Source organism: Mizuhopecten yessoensis, unplaced genomic scaffold (assembly GCF_002113885.1).
Source record: "Mizuhopecten yessoensis strain PY_sf001 unplaced genomic scaffold, ASM211388v2 scaffold1091, whole genome shotgun sequence".
NCBI lineage: Eukaryota > Metazoa > Mollusca > Bivalvia > Pectinida > Pectinidae > Mizuhopecten > Mizuhopecten yessoensis.
In genome coordinates this window covers 42,138-62,138 of record NW_018403873.1, presented here as the reverse complement: position 1 = coordinate 62,138, position 20,001 = coordinate 42,138, and the positions used below count along the sequence as shown (strand labels likewise).

The 20,001-nt window shown below is 39.6% G+C and overlaps 1 protein-coding gene across 2 annotated transcripts; it reads right to left on the bottom strand.

The window, feature by feature from the left end:
- Positions 1–1,530: 1,530 nt before the first annotated feature.
- On the bottom strand, positions 1,531–17,791 carry LOC110457152 (cytochrome P450 4A25-like). Of its 2 annotated transcripts, XM_021508268.1 has the most exons (13): positions 17,695–17,791; positions 16,797–16,961; positions 15,286–15,487; positions 14,943–15,070; positions 12,263–12,387; positions 9,654–9,716; positions 9,216–9,339; positions 8,528–8,660; positions 7,095–7,218; positions 6,281–6,476; positions 4,490–4,572; positions 3,722–3,787; positions 1,531–2,352 (listed from the first exon to the last, which is right to left on the bottom strand). In XM_021508268.1, exons 2-13 carry the CDS (start codon positions 16,950–16,952, stop codon positions 2,253–2,255), a joined length of 1,500 nt encoding a protein of 499 aa, XP_021363943.1. In that variant the 5' UTR covers positions 16,953–16,961; positions 17,695–17,791; the 3' UTR covers positions 1,531–2,252. The 2 variants fall into 2 exon arrangements, with proteins under 2 accessions (XP_021363943.1, XP_021363950.1); XM_021508275.1 differs by lacking the exon at positions 9,654–9,716.
- Positions 17,792–20,001: the final 2,210 nt, after the last annotated feature.

Sequence of the window (20,001 nt, the reverse complement as noted above, 5' to 3'; positions counted from 1 at the left end):
ATTAGGAGGTCTACCTATGGTACCATTAGGAGGTCTACCTATGGTACCATTAGGAGGCCTACCTATGGTACCATTAGGAGGCCTACCTATGGTACCATTAGGAGGCCTACCTATGGTACCATTAGGAGGCCTACCTATGGTACCATTAGGAGGCCTACCTATGGTACCATTAGGAGGCCTACCTATGGTACCATTAGGAGGCCTACCTATGGTACCATTAGGAGGCCTACCTATGGTACCATTAGGAGGCCTACCTATGGTACCATTAGGAGGCCTACCTATGGTACCATTAGGAGGCCTACCTATGGTACCATTAGGAGGCCTACCTATGGTACCATTAGGAGGCCTACCTATGGTACCATTAGGAGGCCTACCTATGGTACCATTAGGAGGCCTACCTATGGTACCATTAGGAGGCCTACCTATGGTACCATTAGGAGGCCTACCTATGGTACCATTAGGAGGCCTACCTATGGTACCATTAGGAGGCCTACCTATGGTACCATTAGGAGGCCTACCTATGGTACCATTAGGAGGCCTACCTATGGTACCATTAGGAGGCCTACCTATGGTACCATTAGGAGGCCTACCTATGGTACCATTAGGAGGCCTACCTATGGTACCATTAGGAGGCCTACCTATGGTACCATTAGGAGGCCTACCTATGGTACCATTAGGAGGCCTACCTATGGTACCATTAGGAGGCCTACCTATGGTACCATTAGGAGGCCTACCTATGGTACCATTAGGAGGCCTACCTATGGTACCATTAGGAGGCCTACCTATGGTACCATTAGGAGGCCTACCTATGGTACCATTAGGAGGCCTACCTATGGTACCATTAGGAGGCCTACCTATGGTACCATTAGGAGGCCTACCTGTGGTACCATTAGGAGGCCTACCTGTGGTACCATCAGGAGGCCTACCTATGGTACCATTAGGAGGCCTACCTATGGTACCATTTGGAGGTCTACCTGTGGTCCCATTAGGAGGCATACCTATGGTACCATTAGGAGGCCTACCTATGGTACCATCAGGAGGCCTCCTTGTGGTACCTTTAGGAGGCCTACCTATGGTACCCTTAGGAGGCCTACCTATGGTACCATTAGGAGGTCTACCTGTGGTACCATTAGGAGGCCTACCTATAGTACCATTAGGAGGTCATGGAGACAGTCAAAGCTTGTCGTATGTAAATAACTAAAACTGACACAGGTAACCATGACATCGTAGTCACCATTGACACACATCAGAAGTTAAGTACATGTCAAACCGTGGCGATAACAAATTTGGCCATGATATTGTAATACGAACACCTTGTTTACAACTCTTTATAAGGTACCCCTGCCATTTTGAGCACGTTTTAACGTCTTTGAATAAACACTTCTGTATGTGCCTCCTGGCGACGGAAAGTTAATTATCCCATCTTAATACATTTTTATCTATTGGATATCCCATTTAGTGCCGATTTTAATCGTGTTACAATGACAATACCGAACAAGGCAAAGACTACGCAAACAGGACAAGTTGTAAAACACATTTTATATTCACAACATTGAATCACCTTGATCAATATTGGGAGTTCACAAATTATATTTGAGCGTAACATGAATTCAGCATTGCATCTCTGTGAAATAGTTCATCCCGACTTAATCTAGTAAGCAGTATGTGGTGAACGTCTGGACTAAATTGACACGTCTGTAAACCGTGATTATGGTGAAATCCATTAATATACTTTTTAGTTTCTTGTGTGTGTTCATTCAAAGCGTTAAGTGTAGCACAAGTGATACTAAATTGAATATGTATGAATAAACACTGATATAAGAACACACAAAAAACCTGATTATACTATCGATAAATTCACGATAAGATGTTATTTTGATAAATAGCCTTGCGTAACAATGAAAGCATTCCCTTACCAAACAGATCTGGCAACGGAAAATAGCAAAGCAGAAACCAAAAATGAGTTCTAGTCCTCACTCTGAATCTGTATATGACGTCAAATCATATTTTGCTCTAATACGAAAAACATACTAAAATTAAACACTAAAATATATATGGCCGTATGCCTGATACGTAAGGCATATGTCCTGATTACGGCAGATATGTGTTTGTATAAGATTACGATATGATGTGTATGGATTTACACGATTAAGAATGAATTTTCGTACCGTATGAAACCTTGTGGGCTGAATGGCAAAAAGATTTTAAAAAATTCGTTGAGTTTTACATTGTTTCTGAAACATAAATATCTGTCAGCGAGGACACAGTTTGACTTTGATGCCGTATTTTGCCCTCATCACCAAATCCGGGAGGAATACGATTTTGTGATCCTCGTCAAGTTCTACGCGGAATCTGCAATGCAATGACGTCATATAAGCTAGCAACAAATGCATCAAAATGTTTGTCGTGTATCTATAACCAGCATGTTAGGATTTCTGAGCACAAGATAAAAAAATAAAGAATATACTTAATTGCACGATGTTGGATATAAGTGTTAAAACAATGGACTTCAAGTGTACAGTGTTCGATCTTAGTCGACAAATGATCAAAGTATATAATTATGGACAAAAGCAATTAGATTTGCTCTGTAATCAATTTTTGTAAAATTTAATTCATATCGACGATGGAAAACGGGAATGTAGGTTCCTGACATTGGTGCAAATAACATAAAGCATCCTTATTTTTTACAACTTGGAGATTAAACTTGCACAAACCACACAAGCATTCCGGAAGTTTGACAAGACAAATGAATAAGGGTTCGGACTTTATCAACGAAACAGAATATTAGATAAGACTTCAAAATAAATTTCTCTTCTGAGATTTTGCGTTCAAACCTATTTTCCCTATATAGTAACTATCCGCAGCAATCATGGATTCTAAGGTTATATCCGTCTATATATGTGTGCGGTCGGAAGTAACGGTCTATATATGGAACATTAATGATTAATATGCATCAGTCTACCCCCAAGGTTTATATTCAAAGAATTATCAGATCATTCATAAACACATTTGGAAGTACACACAGATACACATCCTAACAATTACTGTCTCGTGAAGATTTGTCATCGTATCGACACCGTCAGCATTAAACTTGTCAGTATAATATGACTGTGTTTAGCCTATCGTTCTTAACACTTGACTAATCGGAGTCTCCCTAAACATGTCTCCCTGTCGTCTTTATAGGCACCCGATATCTTATCATTACGTAGCCAACCAAATGTGTAATTATCTCGACTGTTCTTACTGCACGTGTTATTCGCATGACGTTTCCTACTACATGTGTAATTATCGTGACTTGCCCAACCACTCGTATTGCTATCATGTAATTTCGTATGAAGCTCATGTGTTTTGGAACCAGGCGTTTTTAAAGTGGCAACCAACTTTTCAAAACAGATGCAAGCAACATGCATTTTCTAACATTAAGTGAAATTGTCACGAAAGCCCCGGCATTACGTGTTAGGATGACATTAACAGTTAGTAGATCAGACCTTCCCCAACACGACGGTTATAATGTACACAGCGCACGAGACAATTTACTCTATCTGTTCCCGAGAACATTAACGCGGTCATAGCAACTTATTGGATATGTTGAATACAAAGTACTCGGTCTGCTTGTATATATATAGAGTATCAATAAAACCAAGGTAACAGTTGATACATTACTGAATTATTTATGTAAGTTGTAGCTTAACGATGAGAGCAGAATATACACAGAACGTACCTTCTCAGGAGTCTTGTTAACACAACTTTGATTTCGTTCAGAGCAAAGTTCTGACCGATACAGTTCCTGCAAATATACGATAATGAATATATTAGCCAAACAGAAATAGCAAACTACCAAAACGAATTACGAGTCAGACAGACGGACGTCAGGACAGATTTACCTAGGGTCGGCAGAGAACGGTACGGACATCAGGACAGACTTACCTTGGGCCGGTAGAGAACGGTACAGACATCAGGACATACTTACCTATAGGGCCGGCAAAGAACGGTACGGACATCAGGACACACTTACCTAGGGCCGGCAGAGAACGGTACAGACATCAGGACAGACTTACCTAGGGCCGACAGAGAACGGTACGGACATCAGGACAGTCTTACCTAGGGCCGGCAGAGAACGGTATGGATATCAGGACAGTCTTACCTAGGGCCGGCAGAGAACGGTATAGACATCAGGACAGTCTGACATAGGGCCGGCAGAGAACGGTACAGACGTCAGGACAGTCTTACCAAGGGCCGCCAGAGAACGGTTCGGACATCAGGACAGACTTACCTAGGGCCGGCAGAGAACGGTACGAAACATCAGGACAGACGTACCTAGGGCCGGCAGAAAACGATACGGACAACAGGACAGACTTACCTAGGGACGGCAGAGAACGGTACGGACATCAGGACAGACTTACCTAGGGCCGGCAGAGAACGGTACAGACATCAGGACAAACGTACCCTGGGCCGGCAGAGAACGGTACGGACATCAGGACAGACTTACCTAGGGCCGGCAGAGAACGGTACAAATGCGTACGGGTCCCTTTCCTCCTCGACGTTGTCTGCGAATCTTTCTGGTCGGAAAGTCTGTTTAAAATGGAAGCAAACGTTAATGTCTTGGAACCTAAGCAAATCACAATTGTATATTAACTTAACCTTTAATAACTGTGTATTCTTTACCGATCTCCAGCACACTATAACTTTGTGAATCTAAATGACAGGAAAATTGATCGTTCAAATAGTATATCCCCTGTAGATTAGGAGGAAAAGATAGACATGGCGTATCCCGCTGTATGTAATGGTGATATTTCTAATAGAGTACGATTGATCTTCTGCCCCATTTCAACATTTGTGATTTTTTAAACTGATCTTCTTAATATGTTTATTCATTATCAGCACAGCATGACAAAGAGAGACGGTACGATACCACGATGGGCACTAAGCACCATCTTCCTCAGTGGATGGTGTTGTCTTTCACGAGGACGTAAAACCTTATACATACTGTATACCATGAAAGGTTCGCTGTGTTTAAACATTCGTGGTTTTCATGATTGTCCTTTTAATTAACCTTGAATCATAGCTCAGCCATCTTCTTGTGTCACAAAGATTCCATGATTAGCTGCTTCATGTTAAAGCACATAATGGATTGCACCTCAGACAGAGATATCCCACGTCATACCCCATGCTAGATTTTTCTATCTCGTCCGATCTGTGACATTTCGCGGAATTTTTACACTGCGATGAATTTATCCGCGCGTTAACTGATTGAAAAATACAATTTGCATTATAAATGTTCTGTTCTGTCGTTATATGTATAGTTTCGACGTTGTAAGATATTTGATGCTGTAGATAAAATATAATCAACACTGTGAAATACGTTGTAATCTATGTAAGGACGGACTACATTTTTACGCGGAGGCATTCAAATGTAGCTTAAGTAGTGAAGAGGTCATTATCACTTGAGCCCCAAGGCGGGATACTTGTTGTTTTTAGAAAACTTGAATTTTATTTTTCGAACTAAAAGTTGCGAGAAAGAAACATCCTTCGGCTTACGTCTCGGTTAAGATTTTGTTACAGAATCTTAACCCTTGACTGAGATAACCCGATCTCGCTCAGTTACAGGTAATAGATTTTATTAATCTGAAGACATGATCAGAAGAGATGACCAACTGTCTACATATCATTTAGCCTGTTTGTATTATTTGTTTGGGAGATGTTGAAAAAACTATTCTTTGTCCATTATGATACCGAACAGCCTTAGTCCTCCCTATTGATTGTCTTCCCATCATATTTATGGTGTTAAAATTGATTGTTATGTGTCGTCATGAAGCTGACGTAAACCCACAAACAAGCAAACAATAAAGAAAACAAACACATCACTGACTGTCTTTATCAATGTGTCCACTCGGGCCAAAGTGCTCTAGGTTAATGGAGAAATAATATCTACACGCTGTTTAGCATGTTCGGTGTATATTTTGACTTTTTGTATATTTTAATTTGCACGAATGTCCTGAAATACGAAAATGACGCTGAACAACAAAGCAGTTTCACTAAAGGTCGTAAGTTCACACGTAGACGTAAACGTAGACGTAACTTCCGTCTAAATCCAGTTTCACTAAAAGTCGTAACATAAAGTTACGTCTGAATTTACGTGTAAGTCTACGTCTGCCCTGAGGTTCACGTAAGATTAAACGTAACTTACGACAACAAGATGGCGTTTGTTTTTATTTTGCACCGCAACTTAAATCGAGCATCATCAAAAACGTAGGTCGTTGTGGGCGTGTCAAAGACTTACGTCATGATCGGGGTACACATCCGGATGATGGTGGATGCCAACTAGAAGGATGTCTACGCCAAAACCCGGGGGAATCACTGTAGATCCGTACACCAGGGGGCGCGTTAGACACCGCGCCACGAACGGCACGGGACTGTACATGCGCATTACCTCCTTGATAAATAGACTCTGATAGCGTAGCTTAGACAAATCTTCCCTGTGAAGAAAAATTCGAATTGGTGAAAGTACTCAAGATTTGTTACAATCTATAAAAAGTAACGACTTAAATGTCATTCTATTAATGACAGTTTTCTCTTGGCTCTTACATCTTGTAATATCAGTTGTACAGATCGTCTATTATATACTGACATCTTGTATCCCATTTCCGTGTACGTCTCATTGCTTATTGATATCTTACACCTCCATTTCTAATAGCACTATTAATACTTGTAAGAAATTAATAACCTTCACGTCTGTTAGTACATAAATACACAATGTAAGTTTGTTATTTCAATTTGCAGTGATGACTTTTGTTCCAGGTACCTCTATTTATATCTATTCTTTCTTATTCACAATTACACTACTAAGATTAAAATCCTTACTCGCATATATGTCCAGTACCACTGTACAGTCATACACACGTGTGTCTTACGATTCAAATGGCGTGGACAGAAAATGTAATTGTTACTTCGAAGTATCACCGAGATATTGGCATTAGAGTTCCTATTTAGATGAACTCGTTTATTTATGTATGACTAATATTTCAAACAGTTATACTAGTATGTAGTGCAATTATCTCTACTGTACAGTTAGTTATCTATTACTTTCGCATTACCATTCTACGCATGTCCGTGTTCCGATAACTTCCTCCACTTCCGCCGCCAGGTGTTCCTGCTCCTTTGGGTATTTTGCCAGGGCGTAGATTGCCCAGCTAATGGCCGAGGCGGTGGTGTCGTGTCCTAGAACGTAGAGGTTGGTACACCGTTAATTATACTTGTCTAGGTCAGGTGGAAGGGGCACTAATCTCGTTAGCATGACCTACCAACAACTGACCTTTCTTATAGGCAATAAAGGGAAAGAAACTACAGAAAACCTGCTACTGTAAAGGGTCGGTGTTAAGGTGATACTTTTACTATCATTGATTCTGGCATGGTATGCGATCCTGTACTATTGTGCGCTGGACGTAGCATATTAACATATACTGAGGCTTCTTAAAAGAAATCCATCAAGGCAATATTTGCGAGGAATAAAGTGTTCATGTGTCTTAATATGATATGATACCTTTATAGCAACCCTGCTAAGATTCATGAAGTACTTCAGACATATTCTAGAGTGAATATCAACGCCGGATTTACTAGAATCCGTACAGTTGAAAAAAAAAACAAAAAAACATAAATTTACAAACTGCAACTTAATTATTTCATGAATATCAGTTTCAGACGTTACAGTAGTAGAGATGACTAAAACGAATTCGTATATGGTTCCAGCACGTGCAACTCTTAAGTGTAGAAAATAGTAGTCAGTGTCATTGATAACGTCTTGACATTGTGCATAAGGTTACGGAAGATGGCAACGGTGCCGTAGCAGTAAATAATAATACTATATGTTGAGGGGAAAGGTACAAGTTGCATTACTCAAACTATGACCTCGTGGAAACATGTTACATTTCATAACAGCGTTACCCTTATGTTTAAAATTAAGTTGACGTTGAACAGCTCTGACGGTCGACGCGGCGCCATTGCAACTCTTCGTGCAATATAAGCTGAAACTATTCTTAGGCAGATTTTCTGTTGGTGGCGTTATACAAATTCATAGTTTTAATCATCAAAAATCAATCAGTTGACTGTTCATATGACATCTCGGGCGTAACATTGGAGGCAATAGTTCCATAAAACAGATAAATTCAAGGTTAAACGAAAACTTCAAGGTCACGTTGATATTCTACTTAACATTTCTTTCCGACAGCAAAACAAAAAGACCAATCTTTTTTTCAATATACCAATTTTGAAGGAAACAAATACAAAAACAAAAGAACGTAGCAACTTGATATAGTTTTGTTACAATTATCCACCTATAACTAATTCTCCCATCCGTAACCAGACGGTTGGCTACATTAGACTTTCGATTGCAAATTTATGCGAAACAAAAAAACCTCTATACGCTGGGTTGTAATTTTGTGACTTTTTGTATAATAATTGTTACAATAAGAGTTGTTTATGGTGGTTGAAACACAGCACTATAGCCTTAAACCATGTGTGTTACTGGTACCTTCAAACAAGAAAGTGTCCACTTCCGCCCGGATGTCCTCGTCAGACATTCCAGTTCCGGTTTCGTCTCTGGCTGCCAAAAGTATGTCCAAGAAATCAAGACGCCGTTTTTTTAGCTGGGAAGGGTCTGTCTCCTGTGGGAGGAACAGCGAAATATACTGTTATAGCGTACAGTGTTTTGTTACCGTTACCTTCTAACAGGGCCAGAGCCCCAGCTCAGGTTCGAGGTAATGCATGACTGCAGAATTGGGAGCTTGGAAAAATAAAAATTGATCAGTGGCCCCTTTTCAAACACTTAGGACTGCTACGTTAACGGATTTTTTTTCTCCAAGATGTTTTTGTCGGGTTGTGTCTTTCGACACATCTGGATACTAAATGTCAGAATAATGTTACTTGAGTGAAGTGGCATGTTCGCGTCAAAGTTATGACATTGCAGTAAACGACACTTTAAAAGTTTGACTCTCAGAAAGACACTGTATCTTTGGTTTGACTTTCAAAGGAGAAGGCTATCGCTTGACCTCTACAGAATATGTCTTTGGATTGTATTCCAGTAGGAGAATCTATTGTTCAAGGTATATTGTTTGAATACAAGAGGAGACGTCGTTCGTTCAACTCCTAGGTGAGACGTATTTGATTACGGCCAATGGAAATGCGAGAAAAAGAATACTGAATTTGTGAAGGTAACTTACGATCGATTTGCGTCTGGCCTTGATGATATCAGAGGAGAATTCGTGGACGTATTGTGTGAGAGACCGGAACTGTCGACCTTCCTTGGTGAGGTAGAACACCAGGTCCGGGAATAACCAAGGTCGACTGGAAATGAAAAACAGATTATACTGGAGGTATCCACAAAAATGTGTCACAGAAAATAGTAGTGTTGCTTGTCATTTCCTTAAATCGGTTAAAAATGTCCTTCAAATCTTAAAAACAGAAAATTCAATCTACATGGGACTGATTTTAGTTATTACGTTGTTGTCGGCAATCAGCGCTCTATTCATGTATGTGATATTGGTAAACCAATCAGTAATATCATGATTACAAATCTTGTTTAAACCGACAACCTTTGTTACAATAGTTTATGTTCGGATTAGACAAAGAATACAGTTTCCTTTAGACCTATCACTTACATTGTACGCCGAATACACGTGCGTGACAACTCCTTGACCGCACGGACGTATGGGTGGCTCTCTCTACAAGGAAGCGCGACACAGCATTAGTGTAGTAACAGACATAGCATTAGTGTAACATACACGGCATTAGTGTAGTAACAGACTTAGCATTAGTGTAACATACACGGCATTAGCGTAGTAACAGACATAGCATTAGTGTAACATCCACGGCATTAGTGTAACAGACACAGCATTCATTGTAATATTGTATTCAGTTTGGTAATTTTTTCATGCGTTGACTCTTTTGACGTGCGTGACAACTCCTTGACCGCACGGACGTATGGGTGGCTCTCTCTACAAGGAAGCGCGACACAGCATTAGTGTATTAACAGACATAGCATTAGTGTAACAGACACAGCATTAGTGTATTAACAGACATAGCATTAGTGTAACATACACGTCATTAGTGTAACAGACACGGCATTAGTATAACAGACACAGCATTAGTGTAACAGACATGGCATTAGTGTAACATACACGGCATTAGTGTAGAAACAGACATAGCATTAGTGTAACATACACAGCATTAGTGTAGTAACAGACCTAGCATTAGTGTAACATACACGGCATTAGCGTAGTAACAGACATAGCATTAGTGTAACATCCACGGCATTAGTGTAACAGACACGGCATTAGTGTAACATACACGGCATTAGTGAAACAGACACGGCATTAGTGTAACAGACACAGCATTAGTGTATTAACAGACATAGCATTAGTGTAACATACACTGCATTAGTGTAGTAACAGACATAGCATTAGCGTAACATACACGGCATTAGTGTAGTAACAGACATAGTATTAGTGTAACATACACGGCATTAGTGTACCAGACACAGCATTAGTGTAGTAACAGACATAGCATTAGTTTAACATACACGGCATTAGTGTAACAGACACAGCACTAGTGTAGTAACAGACATAGCATTAGTGTAACCTACACGGCATTAGTGTAACAGACACGGCATTAGAGTAGTAACAGACATAGCATTAGTGTAACAGACATAGCATTAGTGTAACAGACACAGCATTAGTGTATTAACAGACATAGCATTAGTGTAACAGACATAGCATTAGTGTAACAGACACGCCATTAGTGTAGTAACAGACATAGCATTAGTTTAACATACACGGCATTAGTGTAACAGACACCGCATTAGTATAACAGACACAGCATTAGTGTAACATACACGGCATTAGTGTACCAGACACAGCATTAGTGTAGTAACAGACACAGCATTAGTGTAACAGACACGGCATTAGAGTAGTAACAGACATAGCATTAGTGTAACATGTACGGCATTAGTGTAACAGACACGGCATTAGAGTAGTAACAGACATAGCATTAGTGTAACATCCACGGCATTAGTGTAACAGACACGGCATTAGAGTAGTAACAGACATAGCATTAGTGTAACAGACACAGCATTAGTGTATTAACAGACATAGCATTAGTGTAACAGACACGCCATTAGTGTAGTAACAGACATAGCATTAGTTTAACATACACGGCATTAGTGTAACAGACACGGCATTAGTATAACAGACACAGCATTAGTGTAACAGACACGGCATTAGTGTAACAGACACGGCATTAGTGTAACAGACACAGCATTCATTGTAATATTGTATTCAGTTTGGTAATTTTTTCATGCGTTGACTCTTTTGCAATCTGGTTTCACGCTTGCTCTCTGAGACACAATACCTAACCGGCCCTTGGCGTTAACCTCCGGGTAAGAACGAGAACCTCTGGTTAGGAAATGGGGATACATTTAACCTCAAACATTGCATAACGTCTTGAACGCTGACCTCTGAATGAAGAACCCCTTGGTCCACTCATCACCACTAAAAAAAACATACCCCAAAACCACTAAGGGAGTTTGTCTTGAACCATAACAACCCCCTCCCCACCACCACACACGCACACAGATGACAGAGATAACCCTGCAGTCTACATCGCATCTGATGGGGTCATTTTTCAAGCTGACCAAACTGATCCCAACTGGCGAGATAACATTTGCCTAGACCTCCCACTTGGGAACGTGCTCTTAACCAAGACCACCAATCGTGTAGCAACGAGGCTACAGAACCGCAACCACCACCAGTTGTTGTGATGTCAACCCAACCTCCTACTGTGATAGTCAACGAGCTCAGAGAACCCAACCACCAATTGTGAATCAACGAGCCTAGCTAAACAATTCTGACCATCGACTTAAGTAACCATACCATCCATTGGAATGCAGCAGGCCAACTTTGACTGCATGAGTAACCATTTAACTCAACCTCCAAATACTGACTAAAGCCCCTACAGCTATTGGGATAGCCTTTATTTAGGATCTCCCACTAAGGGGGAAAGAACTGCAATTTAAAAAGAAAAGTTGGTCGTATATATTAAAGGAATACACGGTACAGTTGTAAAAGTCTATAGAAGGCATGCGTTGCCATATTTAAAATTATACCATCGTTTAATCAAATTTTCATTACTTGACATGTCACATGACTATGATACTCATCCTGTAAGAATCCCCTAGATGTTATAATTATGTCTATTTACTCTGTAACCTCACCCTCTAACTTGAACGCCTCCTTCGTACGAGAAGGCACATCTCAGCATAGTGTCCAGCGTGGCTAGTCCCACCGGTCCGGCCACCTCTACAAACTGACCGCTCTTACTCTCCGACCATAACTTGTCCTGGTAACCAAGGAAACATCAAAAGTAGTGTACTGTTACAAGAGTATGTTTATGTGTCCATATTAGTTTTTATACAAACGGCGTCGCTCCTTCTCACCTAGACCTGGTCAGACAACTTTATTGTATAAGCTACTTTAACCTCATACCTATGATTTTGTTAGCTCCAGTATTTTGCAGAATGAACATTCTCTAATACCTGCAAGTTATTACAAGTTATAAGTTATAAATGCCCATGAGATGTCGTCTATCGCTGTAGTATTTAGAGGTTATTATATTGGCCCCGAAGGCTGATATCGGGACCGAGGGCTGATAAGGGATATGATATCAAAATGGTCATATTATAAACTTTTTACCATATGTTCAAGTAACAAAAAATCAAGTCAACAGGAAAAACAATTAGATAATTTAATAAACAATGTCAACTGAAACAGATTATTACAAGCTGAGATTCAGTGCATTTTCCTTATCAATGAGGTCATCCAATTCAAGTATTCTAGACGCTAGAGAATTAAGTATTTCCTCCCCCTGGTTTGTTAACATTTTGTTTGTTGACGTCTGCTCAACACACTGTCTATGCAAAAAAACAACTGACAGCGCAAATCCGGATTTTACTCGGAACGCTTCGGGCGCTTCCCATATCTAATACAGAAGTAGAGGTGTTCCGAACAGGTGGTGCATTACGAGCATTGTTATCGCATGGAGGGGGGGGGGGGAGGGGGCATTACGAGAAACTTATCACGCGGGTGACCGGAAGTGGTATCAGGAGTGGTCAGAAGTTATCAAATATGCAAAAACACTCATATTCTGAGTAAACATATGATAAACAGAGAAAAGTACATGGTAAAATCCATATCACATGCCATATCAGCCCGAGGACCCAATATCAGACCGAGGGCCAAAGCCCTCGGTCTGATATTGGTCGAGGGCTGATATGGCATGTGATATGGATTTTACCATGTTTTATTCTGTTTATCATATACTTGAACATACATTTTGGGCGATCATTTTTTGTTCAATTATCAGTTACGAACTTCAATTTCAAGCAATTTTTCACCAAAGATCATCGATAGAAAATGTATATTAGAAAAAAAGTGGAATAAATGCCAATTTTAGTGTGTCGATTAGGAAAATCGCACAGAAACAATACAATAAAAATTGTAACTTTGGTGATCAACACATTTTAATGAAATAAAAACACAATCGCACGCATAGAAACGGCACGATAACTCCAGATGTGTTCCGGACCGAATAGTCACGAGGTGTTCCGAAAATCCTGATATGCATTTTCCGACCGGCCGGTCTGATATGGGTCACGTGATTTTAGTCGTATAATATAGGGCGAGAATTGCGTATTTAGTAGTAAGTATGTGATAAATGTTCATATTTAGAAATATCAATTGTAAGTCTTACACCTTTGTTGTCCCTATGTATTGACGTTCCGATAAAAATGTTGTCGTTATGTGATGACATTGAGGTAACTTCTGTTCCTATGCATTGACGTATCGATAAAAATATTGTCGTTATGTGATGACATTGAGGTAAATCTAGTGTCGACGCTATGATGTAGTACGTGTCGACGCTATGATCTAGTTTTTTCTTACGTGTCGACACTATGATCTAGTGTTTCCTTACGTGTCGACGCTATGATCCAGTTTTTCCTTACGTGTCGACGCTATGATTTAGTTTTTCCTTACGTGTCGCCGCTATGATCCAGTTTTTCCTTACGTGTCGACGCTATGATTTAGTTTTTCCTTACGTGTCGACGCTATGGTGTAGTGTTTCCTTACGTGTCGACGCTATGATGTAGTTTTTCCTTACGTGTCGACGCTATGATCTAGTTTTTCCTTACGTGTCGACGCTATGATCTAGTGTTTCCTTACGTGTCGACGCTATGATCTAGTGTTTCCTTACGTGTCGACGCTATGATCTAGTGTTTCCTTACGTGTCGACGCTATGATCTAGTTTTTCCTTACGTGTCGACGCTATGATCTAGTTTTTCCTTACGTGTCGACGCTATGATCTAGTGTTTCCTTACGTGTCGACGCTATGATCTAGTTTTTCCTTACGTGTCGACGCTATGATCTAGTTTTCCCTTACGTGTCGACGCTATGATCTAGTTTTCCCTTACGTGTCGACGCTATGATGTAGTGTTTCGTTACGTGTCGACGCTATGATCTAGTGTTTCCTTACGTGTCGACGCTATGATCTAGTTTTCCCTTACGTGTCGACGCTATGATGTAGTTTTTCCTTACGTGTCGACGCTATGATGTAGTTTTTTCTTACGTGTCGACGCTATGCAGTAGTTTGTCCTTACGTGTCGACGCTATGATGTAGTTTTTCCTGGTGTGTTGCAGCGTGTGGTTTTTTTATGTATTGACGCTGAAGGATACGTTTTTATTTTACTTTCGGTGTGTACGCAGCGCGCCAGTGTTGATTGAGCTACTATGTTTTACCAATGGTTTGGTGAGATAACCAGTATAGTTCAAAGACGGAAGACAAGCAGCCATGTTCAGACTGACCAGCCATGTTCAGACTGACCAGCATACCAACCGTACCAATAATATATCAGTGACTTTGTTGTATGTGTTTACATATGGCTGCAGTATATCAAAATGGAAGGCGGGAGTCAGCAGTTTCCGGTTACGCTCCCATTTCGGTCCATCACTCACCAGTAAACCATCACCTAGAGTGACAGAGTAAAGTGAAGAATTCAAGAGGATAAAGAAAGCGTTGAGAACGTAAGCAAATTCACTTTTGAAGAAAACGTAGTGGAAAAAAAGCTAAGGTCATACGAAAATACAGTAACTAAATTCACAGCAATATTTAAATTAATAACAGGAACATGCCTTGAGATAGATGTACATTGAAATGCGCATTGAATATTTTCGAGACACCTACCCAGCCAGGGTAAGAACGATCGGTAGACCATGCTGAACCGCCTGGCCTTCGGCTCGGACGAGCGGAGCAGCAGTTTGGCCGTGTCCGGATGACACACTACAAACGTTGGGAAGAGGAAGAATAACCAGCCTGACATCATTTTGGCGCGAGTCTGTTCCAGTCTGGACATGGCGTGTTTGAGAAAGCTTTCTGCGTCTGAGTACTAAAAACAAAAACTATAATGTCGACAAACGTCATGACGTTATTATCCATATCGCGAAAGGTTGGTGCCCATTTATTATGTTGATATTTGTGTATGTTCTTTTCGTTATAAGAATCAATGCATCTACTGATAATTTACTTTTTGTGTCTTCTTTTCTGTATCATAATAATTATCATATTTTCGCCTTTTGTTAACATTCGCTAATATCATTTAAGTTGAAAGAAAATGTTTTGCCCCATTTTCCATACTAAACACTATCCTAGTAGAGCCACACCTTTCATCATCATATTTCATTTCCTTTGTTAACGAATGCTCTATGCAATATCAAGTCAATATCTTGACATTCATACTTAAGGATTTTTTTTTTTTGTCTTCTAAAGTTTAACTCACGTTTTCAAAATTATTCATATATATACAAATATCATTGAAATTGCTTGCCAAGAGCCGTGCTATTAAGTCAAATTAGGTCAACTGGCATCACACGAGTGAGGAAAGAACAATTATGTCATTAAAAACGAAAATCTGAGTTCACTATAATAAGTGACTTTCGCTTAAAACGTAAAATGACAACAATCATCTTTTCGTTTTTGTTTGTTTTTTAGCTCACCACCTGCCCGAAGGGCATGAAAGCTTATATCCGTCGTCCGTCGTCCGTCCGTCAACTTTTTGTTTCAACGACTTCTGAAAGTCCTACAGTCATGATATTTGGCCAGTAACATTCTAGGATGGAGCCAAACAAAGTTTGCGAATGAAAATGACCTTGATCTACTTTCAAGATCACAGGGGTAAAACAGGTCTAAACCTTTAAACGATTTCTTCTGAAGAACCGAAAGGCCTGAAGTCATTATACGTTGGCCATTGTTATCCTATGATGGAGCCCGACAAGGTTTGCGAATGAAAGTGACCTTGACCTACTTTCAAGGTCACAGGGGTCAAAGAGGTCAAAACATTCGAACGACTTCCTCTGAAGATCCGAAAGGCCTAGAGTCATGATATATGGCTAGTCTCATCTTATGATGGCACACAACAAAGTTTGCGAATGAAAATGAGCTTGACCTACTTTTAAGATCACAGGGGTCAAATAACTGTAAACCTTCAGCCGTTCTTGAATATCCAATCAACCTAACTTCACAATATTTGGCCAACAACTCTATGTAACAACACAAACAGGTGAGCTATACAGGCCCTTCTGGACCTCTTGTTTTCTTTTACATTCTTTCTATGAAGACGAAATCGTTAACAGTTCGTCTTCGACTTCATTTCATAAAGATACATAGACCTGTCCACAAACACCCCCTTTCAGACTTACATGGTGCATCGTGCCATAGATCGGATGTCGAGTTCCGAGGGGTGTCGTTGAATTGTGTATGTGGTCCCACTTCCGGTACGTCACCACAAACCATAACAGTTTCCATATAAGGTACCCTGTCACTATAGTGACCACAACCACTGGTACCGACACCATATCTACGTACTAAAACAAAGAAAGGAATGTGTTATTTTGAGCAAGTTTTAAGTTCGTGTGAAACTGGAAGAATAATATTGAGACTTGGAAGTCATCAGTGCCAGATTTAATTAGAAGAAATGTTGTGTTTTTTTATAAGAGAAATTCACTTGGGCCGCTTGTCTTATAAAAAGATCCAGTTACGGACTAAAGCTAAAAAAAAGTTTTATGAAATACTATTTTGAACGAAAATAGTTATGAATATATTATTGTCTTATATGATCCAAAAACAAAAACGTCTGCATAAAAATATCTGCATGGACTGATGAAAATGAACTTTGAACATGATGTTAAAAATGTTTGAAATGACATCTTGGTACCATTTCTGTTACTTTTGACTTCAGCAGGACCAGTTCATTTACAAATGAATAAATACAACATTTTATTGATATTTAGATGTAGGAAATCTCATAATCATCTGTGTGATAGCCAAGGTATTTCAAAACTTCACAACTTCAGTTGAATGACTGTCAACATATCCGACATGCGTTTGTTATAATTTTACACTTTAATGCGGTCCAAAATATCATTTCCACTTAAAATTCAGCAGTAGCACTTAGCTGTCAAAAACTTTTTTTTATAATCGAAGAAAGATAACTCGAATTCAAAGGGTAAAACGAAAACAAAGGAAATGAGTGAACTACCAGTCCACGCCCACTTATGAATTGCAGTGATTATTGACTACTAGTGCTGTCTAACTTACTTGATACCTGGTATTCGTCTAAATGACTCTCTGATGTAAGAAGTCAGAGGTTGTGTGTACAGGTGCAATACATGGAAGGCACTGGCACGTCGGTCACCCTAACCGGTCAAGGGAGACAACTGTTAACCGCTATCGTATAGGTCAAAGGGCACATTTTGTCAGTGAACGTTATCGTTCAACGGGGGTCAAGTCGATGCATTTCAGGTGATGTGTGATCACTCTCATTACTGCATACTTCCCACCTCTCACAATGGAAAAGTGTGTGCAATAAATCACTTGCTACCACAGTCCACCGCCCACATAATCCCCTTTCATGGCCAATCATGATTACATGACCATGAAAGGGGGGGTGCCCAGTGGACTGTGGTCACAAATACTGTAAGAAAGGGGAGATAATCAATTAGTGAGTAACGAAACTTAGTTGACACATTTTAAAATAAGGGGGGGAAATGAAGTTAAAAATGGTAATTTCATGATTGAAAAACACAAAAAAGATTTCCTTATCACGCGAGAGGATAAGCATTTCCTGGAAAAGTTTATAATCTTTTGGAGCTGTTCCTTTATACAAAATTGCACATTCAAATATACCATTCATTGAAAGAACTGGAATTCCTAATTGTTAAACCCTTACATTGTATGCATGAAAAATGTTTCAATATCCTGTACCTTTGCCACATCTTGAAAATTAAACTGAAAATGTAGTCAGAAATTCAACATTCTGTCCCGTATTTTGTTCTAATTGTTGAACAGACACTCCTTACCTTCCCTGACACTGGACCTGGATAGTAATCCAAAAACACTTGTATCCATTATGAAGGATGCACCCAGACTGGGCTATTGAGAATCTTACCTGGTTATGATTAGTACTCACTCACACAGGTACATGATAATTATCTGCAGTGTAGGGTAGGTAAAAAGATTGTTCAGGTGAACATTTTTTACTCAACGTTTCTGTTATGTTCGAGTTTGGAAGCATGCAGTAAGCCAGTTATTGCATGATTTCTCGTCACTCGGGACTTATTACACCCTCGCTTCCCTCGGGTGTAATAAATCCCTTGTTACTCGAAAACCATGCAATAACCTTTACATAGATCAGGCACGTCGCATAGAGGCACAGCTGAGTTGATTCGTGATGAATATTAAATGGTATAGTGGAATAGCATGACCGCATTACAACAACGGGCAAGAACTTTGTGTGACTTGTCTCACTTCGAGTAGTGAATATATATATGGAATATTTATCGGAGATTGTTGTAACTTCGCCTTACCACATTCAAAAATACATTAGATACTCACAGGGCTTCACAGGAACTTTTATATAACTCTAAATATGATATTCATCATTAACGATATAACGTCAGGCTACCACAATTGGTACACTACCCCAATTTGTACACGTCAGAAAATGGTTCGAATAGTACTTTAAAATTTAATGTGTGTATATACCTGTGATGCTATAAGAATAGAGATATTTATCAGTATTTCCACTGTTTTCATCGACATTTTAGGAGTACTCATCAATGACTACAAAGTAAACTGTAGTAGGACGAGGAATAGTGGTATTTAAAGATAATGTCGTCGCTGGAGCTCGAACCCGCGACCATTGGCTCTCCAGCCAGATGCTCTACCGCTGAGCTAACTATATGGAAGTTCCCTACAATTGACGCTTGTAAGGCAAACTAATCAATACGCATCTTTTACAAAAAAGCATGTCAGAAAACCTGGAACGTCGACGAAATTTTGGTTAACGACAATACTGTTAACTGAGGGTAGTTATTTTAAAAGCATGTTGAAGTATTGATTCCTGGTCCTCGTAACCGGATACTATAAAAGTGTAACTTATAGATCTATATATATACAGTTGTAGTGCAGTATGGCATTTATAAAAGCGTTACAGTTTGTTGAAATGGACACATCAACTAGTAGAATTGAAACCTTGTAACTTGAGTTTCAGAGCCTGTGATACGGTGTACCAATTTGGGTACTAATCATGGCCGAAAAACGGATGGAATCTCACTGCAAGTTTAACGCTCTATTTTTAAAAACAAAGGACTTTGTATGGTTTGGGCCTTTTTGGTCCCCAAATCCATCAAAATTAAAAATCTGCAATAGAACTTTCAAATGACTGTTTTTTTAATTTTCAATACTTCCCCAGTACTATTATGTAAACATTTATTTGTGTTTTCAATTTTGGGTTCCATGGTAACCAGGTCATATTTGCATAAATTATTGAAGTTTGATTATTCAGTCTATTTTGACAGGTTTTCACCTAGATTCTCTCTTAGCTACCATAGAGCGCACTCTTGA